General features: G+C 40.2%; 1 protein-coding gene across 1 annotated transcript; it reads left to right on the top strand.

Annotated features, from left to right (window-relative positions):
* Positions 1-18,032: 18,032 nt before the first annotated feature.
* LOC110505522 (rho-related GTP-binding protein RhoV-like) lies at positions 18,033-22,373 on the top strand. Its single transcript, XM_021584796.3, has 3 exons — positions 18,033-18,623; positions 18,750-18,808; positions 18,926-22,373. The coding sequence occupies exons 1-3, from the start codon at positions 18,461-18,463 to the stop codon at positions 19,370-19,372; spliced, it is 669 nt and encodes a 222-aa protein (XP_021440471.1). The 5' UTR covers positions 18,033-18,460; the 3' UTR covers positions 19,373-22,373.
* Positions 22,374-22,513: the final 140 nt, after the last annotated feature.

Raw genomic sequence — 22,513 nt, 5'->3', positions numbered from 1 at the left:
TTGCACACTTTTATATAACTTGGCCATATGCAGATATACACGTAGTTGTCAATGGTCTAGACCAGGGCTCTCCAACCCTGTTCCTGGAGAGCTACCGCCCTGTAGGTTTTCGCTCCAACCGTGATGCAGTGCACCTGATTCTAATAATTAGCTAATTGATAAGGTGAATCAGGTTAGTTACAATTGGGGTTGGATTGAAAACCTACAGGAGGGGGGCACTCCAGGGACAGGCTTGGAGAGCCCTGGTCTAGACCATTCTGTAGGAAAGGAGAGAAATGTGAGGTATTCTTTATTTCTATTATTCCAGGAAATAGTCAGCTCACAGGTCCATTAGAGTGGACTTCATTCAATCAAACCCACAATGCACAACAAAGTCAAACTGCATGGAGGAAAAGCACGTTTTCACAAAAAAAATCTATATTAGTTTCATCCACTGAACATGTTCTGTCAGTCACATATTGTTGTCATTTTTGGTACAGAAACCATGTATTTTCTTATGTGAATGCACATCCTGACAATCCTGCAGTGCAGGTTTAATGGAGTTCCAGCTTAGATCACTCTGTCTTGTGACCTGAACCATTAACTTCAACAGCATACTCAAGGTTATGTAATAGGTTAAATGTAGGTGTCGTACTGTAGGTCCATTAATCAGCCGTTAAATAGATGCCCAGAGTACCGGGGTTGGCAGGAATACTAAGATCTACATGGCACACTAACCAGTCTTGTACAGTATGCAAACACGGTCTTAAAGCGACGAAAAACAACGACAAGGCATCCCTGCCACTTGTTTTGGTGAACAGCTGAGAGATGGGGCTACGGAAATGTAACCCTTCTCAAATTCAGACAGCACTCCAGATGCAAGGACTGAGAGTGATGTCCACATGCCACATGAAGATATTGTTTGTTAAAAGTCTTGTTGAACAACAGAGTAATATAATAGGGTAAGCGCATGAGAGATTTATAAGTTACAGTATATTCTTCAAGAATCAGTGTGTATATCAAGAATTGTAAAGACCACTGTACAGATTCCTAGATCACAGACTGTAGCTTTAACATTTGGAGCACAGCATTACAGTTACCAAAACAAACCTGCCCTTTTTCATATGCTCTAGCATTGTGAGGTGTCAGTGGCTACCAGGGTGCTATACAAATACACACCATGCCGGCAGTGTTAGTCAGTACATTCTGTTCCTGGGAGAGCCACTACACTCACTCGAGAAGTGCTGTCTGTGTGTTGAAAGTGAGACACAGGGGGCAGATGAGTTCCCTTTCCCTGCATGTTCAGTTTGATCATGTTGTGAGAACACGTGCACACCCAACAAAGAGAGGTCTCGGCAGTACATATACATTTTGGGCTGAGCGCCTTTAGTGGCACTGGTCCAGATTCCAAGAAAGCCCTCTCTAACTGGGTGAAAGGTTAGAGCCGTAAAAAATTTGCTCTCTTCTAGGAAAGGCAAAGGCAGTTAAGATAGTATAAATGGAATTATAAACTGGGAATTATAAACTGGGTGGTTCGAGCGCTGAATGCTGATTGGCTTACAGCCGTGATATATCAGACCGTATACCACGGGTATGACAAAACATACATTTTTACTGCTCTAATTACATTGGTAACCAGTTTATAATAGCAATAAGGCACCTCTGTGGTACATGGCCAATATACCACGGCTAAGGACTGTATCCAGGCACTCCACATTGCGTTGTGCATAAGAACAGCCCTTAGCCGTGTTATATTGGCCATACACCACACCCCCTTGGACATTATTGCTTAAGTATAGGCCTGTATGAAGAATTGGACGAATGGAAATTCAGTCAGCAGCAGCGTCTGATAAGAACCTTATGTGACTGGACCCCTCTGCGTACCAATAGGCCTACACACTTCAAAACAGAGGCCAACAGCGTATTCATATCAGAGTATGAAATCCTCTGCACTATTTTCAATCATAAGGCATATCTATCAGATGACTCAGGAAACAACAAAGCATGACATGAAAACCATATGGGCTCCATTTACTAAGTGCAAAATGCAGTCGAGTTGACTCATAAATCCCCACCATAGTTCTAAACTGTTTTGAAAATATCCTCTGTAGTCAAAACACTTCAATTGGCTTTGGAAATAAAATAACCAGTTTGAAAACCTGGATGTATGTGATACTTCCATGTTGCTATTGTAAAATATAATGTGTCCTCAATAACCTACTTGTGTACTCAATAACCTACTCATGTTTTACTAATATGCAGTGGTGAAAAGAGTACCCTATTGTCATACTTGAGTAAAAGTATAGATACTTTAATAATAGAAAGTTACTCAAGTAAAAGTGAAAGTTACCCAGCAAAATACGACTTATGTAGGCCTCCTGAGTGGCGCAGTGGTCTAAGGCATTGCACCACAGTGCTAGCTATGCCACTAGAGATTCTGGGTTTGAATCCAGGCTCTGTTGTAGCCTTCCACGACCGGGTGACCCATGGGGTGATGCACAATTGGCCCAGCGTTGTCCGGGGTAGTAGAGGGTTTGGCTGGCAGCGATGTCCTTGTCCCATCGTGCACTAGAAACTAGTGCATAAGCCAGGCACAGTGCACGCTGACACAGTAGCCAAGTGTCTCGTGTTTCCTCCGACACATTTGTGCGGCTGGGTTAAGTGGGCATTGTGTCAAGAAGCAGTGCGGCTTGGTTGGGTTGTGTTTTGGAGGACGCATGGCTCTTGACCTTTGCCTCTCCCGAGTCCGTACGGGACTGGCAGCAATGAGACAAGACTGTAACTACCAATTGGATACCACAAAAAAGGGGTAAGAAAAAATAAAATCAATTATTAAAATACTTCTTGAGTAAAAGTCTAAAAGTATTTAGTTCTAAATATACTTAAGTATCAAAAGTAAAAGTATAAATCATTTCAAATTCCTTATATTAAGCCAAGCAGATGGCACCATTTTCTTGTTTTTAAAATGTATGGATAGCCAGAGGCCCACTCCAATATTCAGATATAATTTACAAACAATGCATGTGTGTTTAGTGAGTCTGCCAGATCAGAAGCAGTAGGGATGACCACATATTATCTTGATAAGTGCATGAATTTGACCATTTTCCTGTCCTGCTAAGCATTCAAATTGTACTTTAAATAGGTAAATATAAGGAGTAAAAAGTACATGACTTTCTTTACGAATGTAGTGAAGTAAAAGTAAAAGTTGTCAAAAATATAAATAGTAAAGTAAAGTACAGATACCCCCAAAAAACTACTTAAGTAATACTTCGAAGTTTTTCTACTTCAGTACTTTACAACACTGCTAAATGTACCTACTAAAGGCAATGTAAACGCACTACACTAAAATATGAGAGTTTTTTTCTAGTATTTAGTACCTTTATGCATCTTTTCTAAAGTCAAAACAGGACACTAAAAGGGCTAGTACAACCGGAATACAGTACAACATGAATGTGTACATTCTCATGGACAGTAAACAGAGAGCAATTGCTCTGTTAGATCACTGATGAATCTTTACATGATGACCAGTTGGTTTTCCAGAATTGATTGAGCTGTCACGCTAACAGCTCTTAGAAGACCTGATAATAAGGGATTACCAATCGATAGAGCTCTTACAAAACCTCCATGAGGGTTACTTGGAGGGGTAAAGGAGTGAAAACATGACCCAGGGGTCACTCAATTAGAGCATAGGGATCAGGCACAGGCCATGTCACCATCCCTGACCATCTCCATTACATAACCACATGGTCCTAGCTCACTGTAAGTGGTCATTTAAGACAAAGTGAAAACCTAATCAAATAAAATAAAAAAATAATTGTTTAATGAGGGGCGGACATTTCTAGTTCTGAAATCCCTTTTTTTGTCTAGCTTGATGTTCAATTGTTTCCCCTCTCACACCCAATGACTCCTGTTTTCCATTTTATGGTCATCTGACGTAGACAAATATGTCACACGTGCTCTGACCTGCGTGTGCATTGATTACAAAGAGTGTGCATTAAAAATGCTGAGGAGGAACAAAGAGCGAGGTCACACATACTGACGATAAAAACAGTCTGTTGGGTTCATTGTCTCTCAACAAGCAGGATGGGAGGCACGCTCCAGAAACATTGTTCCTTGCCAATCATCCCCTCTGCCACCACCTGCATGCAAATGTGTACTCTGGCTGAACCCTGACCCTTGACCTTCTGTGGTCAGCAGGATATTGAAGGTCACCCTGAGAGTGCTTTAAAGAGAAAGTGATTAGGGCACTAATAGAGTCTGGGCACTTAAGAGCTACTGGTCCCCAATACTGGGGTAACCCCAAACCCCAAGGTCCAGACTACTGTCCACTGAGGATCAACTGACCACACCACAGCCTGGTTCCACAGGACATGGGAGAGAAAAAAACACTAATCTAACACTTACAATGGTGGCTAATGGGTTGGCAGAAAATCTGCAACCACCATATCAAAGCTAATGTGTTCATTCTTACTGAAAAGCTATATCAATATTTTAGCTAACAGTACACAACATGCCCAAGCACACCAGAAAAAAAGTCCAGCTCTCCTTTGTAACAGGGTCTGAGTTAGAACTTACAGTAGGCCTACGTGTTGTTGTTGATGGTTGATGCCTGATTGATGCCTGATTCTGCAAACAGAAACAAAAACCTAATAACAATCATCCATCATCACATGATAAAACCCAAACTTCAATCCATCCCATCCATCACACCTTCATACAGAGCACAGCACAACCTCTGGCTGTTATAATCCAATCTGTGGGGACCAGGGCTCTGGGGGCTGGGGCCTGTACCAGGAATGACCTGATTAGCCTACCAGCCAGAGAGCCTCCCCCTGCTTCATTATCCCGACCCACCTCTGTGGAATGGCACTTTTACTGTTCTTAATTTCATTTCCCTAATCAAATTTTCACTCCGGGGCACCATGATCACCGCGTCTGGTTGGGGGGTGTAAATAGCATTGTGAGATCATCTCTGGGAGGCCTTCTAGCTTTCACTGATAGATGGGGGGGGGGGGTCAAATCAATGTGTAGTAATTGAACAATCTGGAGTGAGGGCTGATTGTGTGTTGGTAAACATTACAAAGACTACTGGACCATTTGGTACTCACTGAGTGATGCCCTATCCTCAATATTGCACAATGTTGGTTGTCAACACAAAGAAAACCACAGAGTGCTGACATGGAAAAAGTTTGAGTCTGCTTTTCCATACCACAGCTGATTTGAGAGAAAATGTAACACACACACATATACTGTACATTCATGTTACACACACACATCACAAATGCTGCTACTAGACTCTTATAATTATTGCTAAACACTGCACAATTTAAACAATTGCCCCGCAAAACGTGTAAATATTGGACTATAAATTGTGGCTTCCTGTACTATACTTATGCTAAAATGTTTATTCTATTCTACTGAGCCATTTACTTTATGTTCATATTGTTATCTTTTAGAAATTATTTTCGTTGTTGCATTGTCGAGAAGGAAGCTGCAAGTAAGCATTTCGTTGGAAGGTGTATACCATGTGTATCCTGTACATACTGTATGACTAATAAAACTTGGAGGATGAGCTAACAGCGCCCCCTGTTGGCTGTGTGATATACGAGAGAGGCATGAATAAGAGAAAAGAGGATGGAAAAAGAAGAAGAAGAGAGGTTGACATAGTACGTTGTCAGAGTACATTGAAGAGAGGGCAGATTATGGGTGACCTTTCCTGAAAGTCAAGAACATTCTATCTCCATTCTGACATTCCTGGGTACCAACCCTTTGAGGACCACTGCCCACTTCGAATCCCACAGCAGAACTGAACGCTGGGAGAGGAAATAGTATTACCTTCAGTGGTCTTTCTGGCCACATACAAGGTCTGGAACATTTCCCCTTTCAAGGGCCATCTCAAACTTGGAGAAATGCAACATACATTGTACTTCTACGTAATATTTACAAGCAATAAGTAACATGTAATAACTCATATCCATGTGGGTTTGACTTCCCTTGAATTATGTTCACCAAAGGGCAAAGATTCTTGGTATAGATAGAGATGTCCCTGACATATGCACACTGTAAACACTTATGTACAAAACTTACTTAGCAAATATCAAAAGGCCCTGGAAGTTTCCTGCCATTTTCTCTCAAAGAACAGGAAGCAGAGCCTAGTTTTCCCACAGACCAGCAGAGGTTGGATCTCAATGCCATTCCACAGCGGTTCTATGTTGTACTTACAGAGGACAACAAAGGAGAAGCTAATCTGTTGTGAGAGGGACTCTGTGCCAGGGTTTCTTGACCTCCTAATTCCAAACAATCTGGATTTCCCAACATAGGAAAAATCAAATGGAATTACATGGTCAGGCATGCATGTTAGGGAACATGCATGATGGGGACAAATGCTGTGGTGATGACAGGTAAGACCTATAGGTGCTTACATGTATGAAACTGGTTCCTTCCTTGGTGTTGTTGCAAGAACTACATTACATTTCACAATGGGCTTTACCACACAAAATCAGCTGACAAGCGCAACACCATTTAATATGACTAGTGCAGCAGACAGAGCTCACACTGTTAGACTTGTGGTCGTAGAGGTGCTGACAGACAGAGGGAAGAGATTCAACTTCCCTCAGATAAGAGAGGATTGCTCCAGCAGATCCAGCTGACTCATGGGCCCAGAGTCTGACAGGAGAGACGCTCTAGAGTGTCATGTTCTAGGATATGCTAGGCTTGAGCTGGGAGACGCACCCACAAGGGGAACCAGCCCCCAGGACCCACTGAGCAAGACACTCCTCCACTCCCAAAGTGCTGACAGAGGATTGACAATGTTGCGGTCCAGAGATACTTTATGCCTACTGTGGTTTTGTTTCATTTGTTCAGATACAGTTTATTCTGTACAGTATAATATGATGGATGAGTTGTTTTTCATGATCCCTCACTAAGCATATCAAATCAAATCAAATCTTATTTGTCACATACACATGGTTAGCAGATGTTAATGTGAGTGTAGCGAACTGCTTGTAGATATATTAAGCAAGTGATCCAATATATTCCCATCTGAAACCTAACTCCACCAGCCTTAATACATTAAGGATGAAGCTACCTTTGATATGGACCAAGCATGTAGGCAAATGAGGCATTCATTTACCAACCTCCTAAATCTCCTATGGCCATCCAGCAGGCAGAGTGATGAACATTAACCTTACTATTCGTTTTTTGACTGTTTTTTTGGATTAGGGGATTGTATTTGGGGACAGACCCCTGTGGCTTTCTCTTGAGGGCAAAGTGGGATTAGGGGACCCCCCTCCTCTTGGACCCCTGCCAAGGCTTAATGGAGATACACACAAGCTCGGGTGACCCCCAAATCAACACTTGGACTTTACTTAAACTGGGCCAACAAACAAGGAGGAATCATACTCTAGTGTGTGGGATTTACTATGAATAATTTCTGCCATCTCTGCTATTACTGGCGACATGTGAAGAATGTGAGAAACAGGGGAGATTCACAAAGGTCTTAATTCCCTTGAATCAGTCCCGTTGTTGAAGGAGCCAGGGAGGTGACCTGAGAAAGGGCTGTATCCTGTCTCCAGTGAGAGTGCAGAGGCAGACTAAGCCACTCTGTCACTGACAACATCTGGTACCTCTCTGCCTAACCATACACAGGATGTAATGGGCCTGAGTAACATACCGATTCAGACCCTAACTGACAATTTAGTCTGGCTCTAAATATTCTGAACTAAATTTGAATTTTTGACTATTCAAGTGTAAAGTCTACCTTGGGTTTGGTCATGAAAAGTTCTGCCACAATCAAACACCCCTGGAGGAGTGCTATAGACTACGACACTCCTCCACTCACCCCCTCTAGTTAGAGAGACACAAGATGGATGCCACTGGACCCAAACGGAAAGAGGATTCGCAAAAACATCATCACAGGGGGTCCCAGAAAAAGCTGTAATGGTAACCTATCTCATTTGATGGAGGTGTGCTCTGCAAATACTCAACATAGCACAGGCTTGAAGGGAACAGTTGCTTTCACTGATAGATTATTCAGGAAAATGTACCCCACATATTCAAAGAGCTTGTTTTCTACCCCATTTGACCCTATCTATGCCAGTGGCACGTTAATCTCCATTTTACGATATGTAATCTTTTAACACCTTTCTGACAGATATTCTATTGTGCTCCAATTCGGTCTAAGACGTGAACTTCCGTTACTGTGTTCACTCTTTAACAGATTGTAAAGAATTGGTTCAAATGTATTTAGGTTGGCTGACTGTTGTATATATTTTCTAAAGCTGCTTCACAGACCACAGCTTGGATAGCCCTGAGAATGGAGCCCTGTACACTACTGCACTGTAGACTCTGTTATGGTGACCTGCAGATATCCATTCAGAGACCATTACTAAGCAGATTACTTCTTCAAATCTGTGTCAGGACATAGTTCTCATGTCTGGTGATGCTGATACAGAGCTGTGGAATACTAATGATTTTTATTTCACGTTTATTTTGACAGGGAAGACATATTAAGACCTGGGTCTCTTTTCCAAATGTGCCCTATATAATAGAAATATAATAATAATAATACATATTAAACACAAAATATATACTGTATATATACATATAAGAATACAAAAGCACAGTCATGGTAAGCACAAATAATGCATCACATATCACCCAGAAAAACAGTTACATTCATCAATAAATATATCCCCAATCAATACTTTAAATTGCCCCAACGGCACCAGAATAGAAAGATGAAATGTATTTTGAATTTTGTTCCAGCAACATGGTGGATTAAAACTAAAAGCAGATTTACCTAGCTAGGAACCTCAAGAGAACCAATCCTGTGAACGGGTTAGGCAACTCGGGTGTCTATACTTCAACAGCAAAGAGATCTACGGGTCTTTAGCGAAGTTCAGTTAACCTTTTGATACAGTATGCATTGATGAGTATCGGAGCTGCCGCCGGTAACAAAACGAAGGGCACTATGGTAGATGGCATCCAAAGGTTTAAGAGCAGCAGCAGGCAGCTACATTTCCTGCTGCTTAGAGAAAGGCAAGATTTGTTTCTGTAGAAAAAGCCAACTTTAAATCTTAAATTCTTAACCAGCTCTTCTGTATGTTTTTTAAACATCAAATCCACATCAATTCACATGCCTAAGTATTTATATGCGGGAAAACTTCAATCTGAGAACCATCTAATTTTTTATTTTACCTTTATTTAATTAAGCACAAGTTTTAAATCAGCAAAAGGATTCCTGCATAGCTATAAAACTGACTGTAGTTTTTACACAGCCAGATCAACAGTAGCATACAGTCGCTGCAGTATCATCCACATATAGATTAAGTTAACAATTTAAACCACACAGGAGGAATACAGAAAAGGTCAGTACTGTGTATCAAAAACATGTTTACAGTGACTGAGGCGTGGGAACTATAAACACTAAGCAGCTCTACACTGTGCAGTACAATGAAGCCTAACTGTCAAATCATCCTGAAAACAGAGTGCTGCTGACCCCTACAGCACAGATCAGTATATGCAGCAAATAGCAATAAATAAGTGTACTCCATTTATACAAAAACTATTCTTCGTCACCAACTTCATGCAAGCTATATAAATCACACTAAACTTGCAGGCAGGTCAAAAATGTTAAGAGCAGCTATTTCAGAAAAGGGAAATTGGAAATCCAATGATAACGGTCTGTTTCCTGTGTATGGCAGTGTTACCTTGGATGTGGGAATGAGCCCTGTCAATCACTGGTGGCAAAGTGCAGCATGGAGACTGGCTAACTGAGATTAGGAGACTGATGATGCCATGAAGAGATGTTGTCCTGCTATGGAGGGGAATACAATCCCTATCACTCACACTGCAGGTGGGAGAAAGAGAGGGGGAGAGAGTGAGGAACAATGTCAAACAGGAAATAGAGAACTTACAACACAATGCTCCCAGAATTTCCTGCAGGCTTCAATAGATAAGGAAGTCCATCTAATTCTATATTTCCCCCCTAAATATATCCCTACTGTCCCAAGACACATATTGTGCTTTCTGCACAGTAGGCATATACTAGGACATTGTGGTGAAACAACTTCATAAATACATAACTGTGTCCCTCACAGACTGAAAAGCCACCGTAGAGATTCAATCAAATATGTGCATTAAAAATAAATCGTATTCATTAATCTTATTAATTTATCATCAAATGATGTGAATCAGGAAAATCAAAATACTAAGAAGTTGTAATTGTAGTCTTTCATCAAGAGAATGATTGCATACACAACCATGAGGGCTCTTACACATTTCTATCACCAGGCACAAGTGCAAGACCATGTAAACACCTGCAAGAGCTTGGTTTATGTGTACATATGGTGCATGTATTTACGTTGTGTGCGTTTGCCTGGATCAAGTGATGAACAAACAGACCGTGAGAGTCACACACAGAGACCAGCATTTTGAAGTCTGTTTAATAATACTTTCCTGTGGCTATTTTGTCTCAAATTTCCAACGGCATAAGGATGAACTCAGTGGACCCCCAGCAGAGTAAGTACAAATGAAGTTCTGACTTGTAAAGGGACTGCTCGGCATTCTGGAATCTGCATGTATATGTTAAGAGACAAGTGTGAAGGCATTCGTGGAGGCTAACACAGGTGATCCTCTATGTATCTGTCAGACTAGCAAATCACAACAGAGACAATTCCACCACCGCAGTGGAACTTGGCACATGCTGCTGTAGCAGAGGATCCTGCGCCTGCATCTGACAGCTGTGCTGAGCAAAAAGCAACTGTCCAGCTGTTGACAGAGCCACAATGTCCACACAACTGAGCTATTTTTTTCAGTGGACAATCAGACCTGGGAGAGGAGAGGAACCACAAACAGGTCTGGAACAGAGGGAGCAGGCCACACAAACAGGGTTGGAGATGCAGAGATTATGTCTGACAGTAGAACAACACTGCCTTTTGCAGAGACGGGTGACAGGCACACATTATAGGACTACATGGCACTGTACACAGTCAAACTACAATTAATAAATCAGTTGACATTATTATCTGGTAACAGGACAGTATGCACATCGAGTCATGTGAGCACCTTTCCAGTAAACTTTTAAATTGCATTCACAGGTCACCTAAAAGGTGAAATATGTAGGCCTGGTTTAATAACTGTGGGATATCTGTTTAAAGATGCACTATGAGGAAATCGCTCCGGCATTACCTGGTTGCTATAATTCAAATAGTTCGCCTAATTTCAGTTTATGTGACAAAACAAGCAAGTATAGTGCAGAAATAATTGTACAATATAAAGCGCTGTGAAATATATTGTCCATAACCAAAAATATTGTATTTTCAGCTGTTTGAAGCTGGTGTACAAAACCGAAAGTAAAAATTAAACTTAAGAATGGGAAGCATAGAAATAGCACACATAGAACAGATCTACCACTTCTTAGACTTGCTTTCAATGAGAATGACATCTATAACTCACATTTCTATGTGAATCTGGTCAGGTCACCCAAAAGGTTACATATTGCAGCTTTAAAGGTTGTTGTTTTTATAGTTTGTTCTATTAGGACCAGCAACTAGAGCACAATGGATGTTGACCATAGAAATGTAAACAAACCATCTGTCCCAACAAACCATCAGTATCATAGGTTGTAGCTAGATGGAGTAGGCCTACAGCTCCATCTAGTTATCGCGTCGGGGACAACAGTTGTTGACAACTGTAGCATTTTAGCTAAGCCTAACTCTTAATATTTTCCTAACCTTAACCTCATTCTCCTAACATGCCACGTTAATTATAATATCCTAACCTGCTACGCTAATTCTCCTAACCTGGTATGTAAACAAACCACCAGTTCCTAACCTCCCTTTCCTAACCTACTGTGCTAGTTTTCCTAACCTGCTACATCAGAGAGGAAGAATTGAAGCGAGAGGCTCAACTCCGCCCACAATCTGCGATAAACAGACCAAGTGGGATTGTTTGTAAGGAGGTCTATGAGAGTGTCAATTTTGGTCAACACATTATGTTTTGGCTAACTTTCTAAGTGAGGCTTATTTGATCGAACAGAAGTTTTATAATGATTTGTAAACAACAGCTTTAGACAGTGAAATGCTTACTATGCTACAAATGTAGGCCTACTGATATAAGTGGACGCACGTGGCATTACGGCAACGATTTTATATTCGTGATGGGCATTCCGAGTCTTTTCGGTGAGCCGGCACGGCACATTTGGATTTGTTCAGGTAAAAGAGACGACTCATTTGGCTCCCAAATGGCTTTTTGTTCAAAATGTTTGATGATCGTCCTAGAACCTGATAAAAATCCACATCTCTAATGTAAAGCCCAAAAGGTAGTCTACAATACCATTATGTCAGATTGTGAAACACGCCAAATTATTCGATGGCCTGCAAAATAATTATAATAATTGCACTGAAAAATCAGCGAGGACCTGATTGACGCACTATCGCCACTATCACCCTCTTTAGATAATTATTTTGTAATTTATCTGCAGAAAAAAGTTGTTTTGAGCTAAAAAAAAAAAAAAATTAAAAGCAGCACTAGCAGTATGCAAATCAGGGTGCCAAATGACGTCTCTTTCACCGATGGGATTCGACTCCCGACGTTCACCGAAAAGATCTGTTGAAAAAGAGCTGTTTCGTTCGCATCACTATTTTATATTGGAGTTTGGTCTGCTGTTTACACGCATATCTGACCTTTCATAGAATTGAATTCACCATTAATTTTCTGGATAGAGCCCCACAGCGGACGTGTCATAATACTCGTAAAACCTAGCAACAGGAACCTATGGTTCCATTCATTTTCCCCACAGGGAATTTTAGAAAGACTTAAAATAAGGGCTGTGTTTCGTGAAGGTTTACACTGGTGTGTAAAAATCTCTCTAGGACAAGGTGACTTTTATCAATGGATCCGCGTCAATGTACTCTTTATCAATGGATTCGCGTCAATTTACTCTCAGATTCTAAATTGTTAATTGGTGTCAAAGTATACATCATGCAAAACTGTAGTGAGAGGAAACATATGGTAGTGAGAGGAAGCCCACTGGAGGGCAGTGGGAGAAGATGGAACGAGATTTTGGTTGACATTCTGTACATTTTCTTATCAATTAAACATTTCATCTCAATAGTTTTCTGTTCCCCAAAATCAAATCTGTTATGAACAGAGTGGACTAAGTTTGTAGACTTTACCCATCGCAAAAGTTTTTAAAAAATCGCGCGGTTTAGGAGTGCAAAGGCAAATTGAGTTATTGCACACAGCACTTCAGAGTATGTTTTTCCTAACGGAAATATGCAGATATCTACTAGAACGCACCAATAGGATATCTCTAGCGTGCTTGGCTCTGCCCACCTCCTTGCTTGTTCTGCCCTCTGACTCCTTTGTTCCCATTTGAAACGACAAGCTATTGTCTATCTTGGTTTAGTTAGAAAATCCTTTGGTCGTACTCAAACATCGTTTTAAGCTTTGTTTTACTATTGACAGTTATAGCTGATTTTGGGGATGTATATCGATTTTATCTACTTAAATAGAAGTAATCTGATTTATTCGTTTCAGTCTCTGAATTGTTTCATCAAACTTTTCGCCGCCAGGTCCTGAGATCAGGGCATAGAAACTACAATCGGTCTCCTGAATTAGCCTAGTGATGGCCCACATGCGCATTTATGTTCTAACTCTTTTCTCATCTTTCCATGGCTAAATTAGCTGGCTAGCTGAACTATGCTAGTTTTCGTGCTTATTGTCAAACTTAATAAATACTGCACTCTCAACTTCAAACGCCTTTGTTAGTTAAACAATAATGTAACCAATACATTTGCTGGAAATAAACTTAAATTAAGTATTGTTTTGTTGAATAGTCATGACTGGTTCGAGGTATCTTTTTTGTAAAAAAAGTTTACATTTTATTTTATTTAATTAACAACAAATCAATACATAAAGCACATGAGGGAACACAAGCATACATGACAAACAATGGACAATCAAGCTAGGGGGTACAATATCATATTACAATTACACAAGGACCTTAAGGGACATATATATACAGTGCCTTGCGAAAGTATTCGGCTCCCTTGAACTTTGCGACCTTTTGCCACATTTCAGGCTTCACAATCATGAAGTGGAACGACATTTATTGGATATTTCAAACTTTTTTAACAAATCAAAAACTGAAAAATTGGGCGTGCAAAATTATTCAGCCCCTTTACTTTCAGTGCAGCAAACTCTCTCCAGAAGTTCAGTGAGGATCTCTGAATGATCCAATGTTGACCTAAATGACTAATGATGATAAATACAATGTGTGTAATCAAGTCTCCGTATAAATGCACCTGCACTGTGATAGTCTCAGAGGTCCGTTAAAAGCGCAGAGAGCATCATGAAGAACAAGGAACACACCAGGCAGGTCCGAGATACTGTTGTGAAGAAGTTTAAAGCCGGATTTGGATACAAAAAGATTTCCCAAGCTTTAAACATCCCAAGGAGCACTGTGCAAGCGATAATATTGAAATGGAAGGAGTATCAGACCACTGCAAATCTACCAAGACCTGGCCGTCCCTCTAAACTTTCAGCTCATACAAGGAGAAGACTGATCAGAGATGCAGCCAAGAGGCCCATGATCATTCTGGATGAACTGCAGAGATCTACAGCTGAGGTGGGAGACTCTGTCGATAGGACAACAATCAGTTGTATATTGCACAAATCTGGCCTTTATGGAAGAGGGGCAAGAAAGCCATTTCTTAAAGATATCCATAAAAAGTGTCGTTTAAAGTTTGCCACAAGCCACCTGGGAGACACACCAAACATGTGGAAGAAGGTGCTCTGGTCAGATGAAACCAAAATGGAACTTTTTGGCAACAATGCAAAACGTTATGTTTGGCGTAAAAGCAACACAGCTCATCACCCTGAACACACCATGCCCACTGTCAAACATGGTGGTGGCAGCATCATGGTTTGGGCCTGCTTTTCTTCAGCAGGGACAGGGAAGATGGTTAAAATTGATGGGAAGATGGATGGAGCCAAATACAGGACCATTCTGGAAGAAAACCTGATGGAGTCTGCAAAAGACCTGAGACTGGGACGGAGATTTGTCTTCCAACAAGACAATGATCCAAAACATGAAGCAAAATCTACAATGGAATGGTTCAAAAATAAACATATCCAGGTGTTAGAATGGCCAAGTCAAAGTCCAGACCTGAATCCAATCGAGAATCTGTGGAAAGAACTGAAAACTGCTGTTCACAAATGCTCTCCATCCAACCTCACTGAGCTCGAGCTGTTTTGCAAGGAGGAATGGGAAAAAATGTCAGTCTCTCGATGTGCAAAACTGATAGAGACATACCCCAAGCGACTTACAGCTGTAATCGCAGCAAAAGGTGGCGCTACAAAGTATTAACTTAAGGGGGCTGAATAATTTTGCACGCCCAATTTTTCAGTTTTTGATTTGTTAAAAAAGTTTGAAATATCCAACAAATGTCGTTCTACTTCATGATTGTGTCCCACTTGTTGTTGATTCTTCACAAAAAAATACAGTTTTATATCTTTATGTTTGAAGCCTGAAATGTGGCAAAAGGTCGCAAAGTTCAAGGGGGACGAATACTTTCGCAAGGCACTGTACCTACAATTCTAACAGCTTTTTTGTTAGTAGAGCATTTAACCGTCTTAAAATACAGTTCAATTTATTTTTGCAGGGTATGAAAATTTGGTTTTCTGTTTGTAAATTTGCATTTGTGTATATGAAATTTGGCCAAAAGAATAATGAAATTAATTACATAAAAATGTTTCAGCTTATTTCTATTGTATGTAAAGAATCCAAACAGTACATCTCTCCACAATAGTGTAAAATCTTCATAAATGTGTTCAATTATAAACCTACTGATGTCTTGCCACAGTTTTCTTACATGCATACAATGCCAAAAAAGATGCAACACTGTTTCTGGGTGGTCATTACAAAAGGAGCAATTTGAGTTTATGTTTTCCTTAAACTTCTTCATATAGTGGTTGGCAGGATAATATTTATGAATAATTTTAAAGGAAACGTCCTTAATTTTGTTAACAAGTAGGCTTGTGTGTGGCAACATCCAAACTTTTTTCCAACAGATATTATCAATAAATCCATTCCAATAAGGCAACATAAATACAACATCCTGCTGAAACAAGGTTCATATCGCTCTGTTGTTGAATGGACCAAAAGAGAAACAAATCTTTCCTACTGATGAGTCAAAAGGGTCAATAGAAGGTAGGCTCTGAGGTAGGGTCTGAGGGTCACGTTCCTGAATAACATATCAACACCTGAGGGAATGGCATCTAAAACAATTGCAAAATCTTTAGGTGTTACAGGGACCTTGTAAAGTGATAAGAATTCTTTATAACTGAGTAAAAGACCCTCTGCATTTACCAGTTGGCTCACCAATAGGATACTATTTCGGAACCAATATTCTAAAAACAAAGAAGTATTTTTATACAATATATCCCGATTATTCCATATATAATATCTGTGTGGAGAAAAATTGTGTTTATAAATTAAGGACCATGACAAGAAAACCTGCCGATGAAAAGCAGAAAGTTTCACTGGAACTGTGTCAATATTATAATTGCAAAACAACATGAAATTAAGGCAACAAAAAGTAGAGAAGACATGATGAGGAATAAAATTCCAGATAGAAGTGGGTCTTCTTAGGAATGTTTTATCCAATTGATCTTAAAAGTATTATTTAAAGTAGTAAAGTCCAGAAAATTCAGTCCACCATTCTCATAAGTGTTCATTACGACAGTTTTCCTAATGTAATGGGTACGGTTTCTCCAAAGAAAGTTGAAAAGCATCTGGTCTATCTCCTTGCTTATTTTACTGTCAAGATATAAAGATAGAACACCATATGTTAGTCTAGAGATACCTTCGGCCTTGGTTATTAGGACTCTACCTTTTAAAGATAAGTCCCTTCGTAGCCATTGATTTAGCTTCTGGGTTTTTTTTAATAAGAGGGTTAAAATTTAGTAAGCCTCTAGACTTCTAATCCTTTGTAATGGTTATGCCTAATTATGTAGTTATTTTACTGGAATACCATAATATGAAGGTGTCACACAATCTTTGACAGCTATGAGTTCACATTTATTAATGTCAAGATATAGACCAGACGCTTTGGAAAAGGATTGTAATCACATTGATCGATATGGGAATTTGGTTTGCGTCTTTCAGAAAAAGTGTAGTATCATCAGCCAGCTGGCTTATAATAATTTCTTTACCAGCTATGGAAATACATTGTACAGGACTATTATTTAAAGAATTTGCAAGATGTTGGGTGATTAATAAAAACAGGTACGGAGAGATAGGACAACCTTGTCCAATTCGAGGTATTCGAGGTATCTATCTTAAGACAACGGTGGCGAAGGACATCATTGCGTCTACGTTAGCGTCAGGACGTTTCTGACTGGTCTTTGAACAGTGAGCCTCTCCCCGCTTCGTTCGATGGGATATGTAGTGATTTTGCTAACACGGCCATATATGTTCACAGTCTTGTACCCTTATTTTTTTCCCCAACTGACTATCGTACTTGTTGATTAAATTTGACTTTGTTAATTATGAGTAGTCCAGGAATGACACGAGAAAATAGCAACTTTACAGATCGCAGATCGACTACAATGAATGGCTAAATTATTTCCGGACACTAAACTACTCCTCACCACTCTATTGGCTATAATGATCCCGCGTCCTCCCGCTTGCCTTCCGCCTTTGCACACATGTATTTCCATTGTTAGAACGGTCAGTCGCCTATCTTATATAATAGATCATCTTTGGCTACGTTCATTCTCCTAACCTGCTATGTAAACAAACCATCAGTCCCGACAAAACCATCAGTATCAGGTATTAATCAAATGGTATTGGTCACATACCCATATTTATTTTAGAATACAATAGAACTCTCTCATTGGTAATTGGATTTGTTCACATGACCTTGTAACTCATTTACCATCATTTTGTTTTGCGATTATAATTGGTCCCTGAACCCATAGGCTATTTCTGAAATATATAAAAGCCTCCTTCATTTCTCTCTGTAAACTTCTAAAAATAGCCGAAACAATAAAGAAACCCTCATCAGCTTCCACTGGCCACTAAGAGTTGCTAAATTACCTTTTCACTTAAGTTTGTCTCAACTCCTGCACCTTGGTCGGAGAGGTTGATTTGATTTAGGTAGCCTTTCGCGCTGAAATTCATACAGTATCCAGGCCATCGATCCACAATGGCCCATATTTTGTCAAGTGGCCGATGGCCGCTGTAGGAGTGACTATGCAAATCAAGCGTGTGAAAATGCATTTGCGTTGAATTGAGGGCTGTAACTTGATTGGGCGGCATTGTTCGTTCAAACTGGAGGTGGCAAAGTATCCGCTACATTTGTTTCCACCATGTGCGCTTTGATGTAAGATGAGACAGTGATAGTTCTGTTGGATAAGAATTTAAACTTTTGCTGAAATTCCACCAGATAGTGAACGCAGTAGCGGAGATAAGATGATGCAGACCCCTGATGATTTCCAAGAAAAGCACAATGAGCCAATCATTAGTTGTATGTTGGTTGGGGATGGTGCTGTGGGGAAAACCAGCATGATTATAAGTTACATCTCAAATGGATACCCAAACGAATACCGCCAGACGGCCTTTGACGTCTTCACCGGTGAGTTGCATTTTTTTTTTTGCATCCTTTAAATACTGTACCTTAACAATTTTCCTTTGGCAGTAATTTGGGCTGAGTGAAAGAGGGTTCGAGAATGCATGTGGTGAAATGTGTTCTATTCTACAGGATTGGTTAGATTAGATGGGATTCCAGTACAAATCCAGTTGATGGACACTGCAGGACAGGTAACTAGGCCAATGCATGAGTAGGCCTACCAAATACATTATGGCAACACGAAATGTTGGCTACAGTGAAATATATTTATAACACAAATTAATCTGCCACTTCCTTATTTTCTGCAGGAGGAGTTTGATAATTTTCGCTCCATGTTTTACAATCAAATAGATGTCTTCATCATTTGCTTCAGTGTTGTCAACCCAGTGTCTTTCCACAACATCACTTCAAAATGGATCCCACAGATCCGCACCTTCAATTCTGCTTCACCCATAATTTTAGTGGGTACCCAGTCTGACCTCCGGCATGATGTTGGCATCCTTATCCATCTGGACCAGCTGAGGGTCAAGCCAGTGGTGAACTCCCAGGCCAGGCGTCTGGCAGAGAAGATCAGAGCCCACGACTATGTGGAGTGTTCCGCACTGACCCAGAAGAACCTAAAAGAAGCATTTGACTCTGCTATCTTTGCTGCCGTCAAGCACAAGGCCTGTGAGAAAGCAAAGAAGCTCAAACTATTTGGTCGTGCAAATACTTTTTCTAGTGGGGGGTGGAAGAAGTTATTCTGCTTCATGTGATCCAATGGCACTACCTCAATACAGGACACAAAACCCTCTGGTGTTGAATACTAGGGGGTGGCAGTAGCAGTTGGCTGGATTACTAAGAGTTAGTTATTCTGGACAAAAGTTGTCATATGTTGTGCTTATTGAAGCTCAAAAGCCAAAAGTTCCCCCAGGAACATGTGATAGCCTTCCACCATTGTATGCACTGTGGAAAGTCTTTGTTACTCACAGGATTCAGACAGCATTGTATTGCAGTTGGTGTCACGGCCTATTTGCGACCTGACTATCACTTTTCTAGCGCATATACTGCATAGTCAAGTATTTTGTTTGTAGGCTTTATAAAATGTGAATATCTTCTAGCCATATATGCTTCTTGTGGAAGCCACGTTTCAAACAATGTTTGCCTTGTCGTTTTATGTCACGTTTACTTGTCTCGTTACACATTTCACTTTAAGTGTTAATTTTTTTGTTTATTTTAAGAAATTAGGAGTTTGTAAATGTGAAAATATAAAATCAAGAATGGGTCGTTAACCCAATGTTCCCCGGGAGGCCGCCATTGTTAATAAGAATTTATTCTTAACTGACTTGCCTAGTTAAATAAAGGTTAAATGTAAAAATATAAAGATGATGTAGATCAGCCCTCATTAGAGTAGTTCTAGAAAATTATATTCACTAATGACTTGGACCTTATTTTAATTTACTGTTAACATGTGAGCTCCATTTTATGGTACGGTCACTGAGGGATCACTGAGGGAGGCCAACAGTCTGAGGTAAATCCTCAGAAAACAGAGGGAAAGACAGAGTTGAGAATATTCTCACCACAGGGTTTTGTTACCCAGCTCACAGACAAGGGACTACGGTCACCTGCTGTCACATTGAGGATCCAATTTACAAGACAAAGCCTCTCCATTAAAGCTGTTCCCTTTGCCTTTGTAATACAGCAAATTGGTTTAAGCCTTGGAAAGAGGAAAGTCATAATAGATATATAATTGATTGCTGAGTACTACATCGACGTGCACAGTTGTTGGGTATTAGAAACCTTGTGCGTATTCATTACGGAAACTTTAAGAACCAAACGGAAACATGGAGGGAACTACCTGAATTTGTCCAATAGAAACTTTTACGTTTGGAGTAAACTTCTGTTGCAAAACATTTTGCAACGGAGTCGGCGTAATGATTACAGCACTGGAAAAAAGTCCAAAGTGCTTTGCTTAAGACAGAAGATCTTTTTTATTTGTATGATAAGTGGTAAAATGAATGTGCTATAAAGGAGTCAACAATTGAACTACTGAGTGATTATACTATATAGCCTGCATTCAAGGCCTAATGTGTCTACTGGATAAAGTTGTGTGTCATGTAAGGGTGGCTTTGTTCCTGGGGATCGGCAGTGTCCGGTGCGAGAGAGGCAGGTTAGTGTTTGGTGTGAGAGGGGCAGGTTGAAGTGGTCAGAGTAGTGCAGAAGGTGTCCTATGCTGAGGCAGTGAAGAAATTTGAGGAGGGGTCAAGGGTGAGGGATCCTGAGAGGATCTAAGTGAGTAGTAGATTTGTGCCAGCACAGAGGGGGATAGCCCAACGAGTGATAGTGTATATTCTTCATTAGGTTTGATTTCATTTTATAGCAATGGTTATCAACTGTACCGCAGAAATGGAACACAAATAACATGGATGTTGTGGAGGTAGCTGCAGAGAAGATTTGGGGTTTATGTGATTTGACTCCAGAAGAGTTACAGGGTGCGTTGAGTAGGGGTGTCTCCTGTCCTCCCAGGCCGTTTGCTTGGGCAGGAGCAGATAGGATCAAAGTAGTGGAATGGAGAAGTGGGTTGTTAATGAGTATAGGTGGCAGCTGCAGATAAGTACCTGGGTGTAAGAGATTTTACTCCAGAAGTTATGTTTTGAGATTTTTATTTTTGTGAAATAGTGTGTGTGTGGTGAAAATGTGTATCCCCCTGCCTTTTTAAAATGTTTATATAACAACTGTAAAGTGATCGAACACACACTACTGCACAGTAGGTGGTGGCATGCACGAACAAAATATGAGAATGCCATTATACCAAAGAAGTAATGCCGCTGCCTGAAGTTGTAATTTCTATGAATGTTGTATTTCCTCAGCCTGCTGTGTTAACGAGACATCTCATATATCCAATCTCTGGAGCCTGTCAAACTAGATACGTGCCTGCTATCCTAGCACACTGCTGAGCTCTGGGGTGTATTCATTATGCCTTGTAACTGAAACCATTTACTGCTGAAGAACCAAACGGAAGCAAACAGAGAAAACGGAACGCAACTGGGAGGGACCTACCTGAATTTGTCCAATGCAAACTCTCATTTTCGTTGTATAAACATTTTCCGTTTGGAGTAAACTTTCTGTGGCAAAATGTTTTGCAACAGAATCGGTGTAATGAATACACCCTTGATGAACCTCCAATGTTTTCTGTTGGATCAATCAATCTGTCAATTCCTTAACATCGTCAAGGAGACCATTAACATGTATAGTGGAGTGAATCACTGCTTTCTCTTCTAGGTAGTAATTAGCATTCTGATAACAATGGTTTCCTCACTCAAAGGCTTCTCTAGTAGAAAACATAATGTGGTGACTAGAAACTGTATCTGCAAAAGGAAAAACAATTATTTTGGAATATTAGTTATCAGTAAATATATATTTGATTATGGGAGATACTCCTGACAGTTTTGTTTCCCTTAGGCTGTGTTGCGCACAAATCCAAATGATTCTGGTGGAATTGACTTGGAATGAAGGAGTGGTAAAATCTAGGACAAGTTAATCATCTTAGAAATGTCTGCACTGAAATTCACATTCCCAGGACAAACATCAACTTGATTTAAAAACAGCAAATCAGATGATGCCTCCATATGAAAAAGAGAACACACACTTTTTGGGGTTAATCAGAGCCTACTTTATTTTGGAGGGGAACCACAGCTACTAAGGTTAAGAAATATGGCTACGTTTACACAGGCAGCCCTATTCTGATCAATTTTTCCACATTGGTATTTTGACCAATCACAAAATATCTCTTTCAGAGCTGATCAAAAGACCAATTTGTAAAGTGTGTGTGTGTGTGTGTGTGTGTGTGTATATATCAGAATTTGCATAATCTATTTGAAAGTGTATAATTCACTAAACTGTGCATGTGGGTTCGT

This window comes from Oncorhynchus mykiss, chromosome 25, assembly GCF_057628025.1.
Source record: "Oncorhynchus mykiss isolate SJ-2025 chromosome 25, ASM5762802v1, whole genome shotgun sequence".
Classification (NCBI taxonomy): Eukaryota; Metazoa; Chordata; class Actinopteri; order Salmoniformes; family Salmonidae; genus Oncorhynchus; species Oncorhynchus mykiss.
This window is presented reverse-complemented; position numbering and strand designations above follow the sequence as displayed.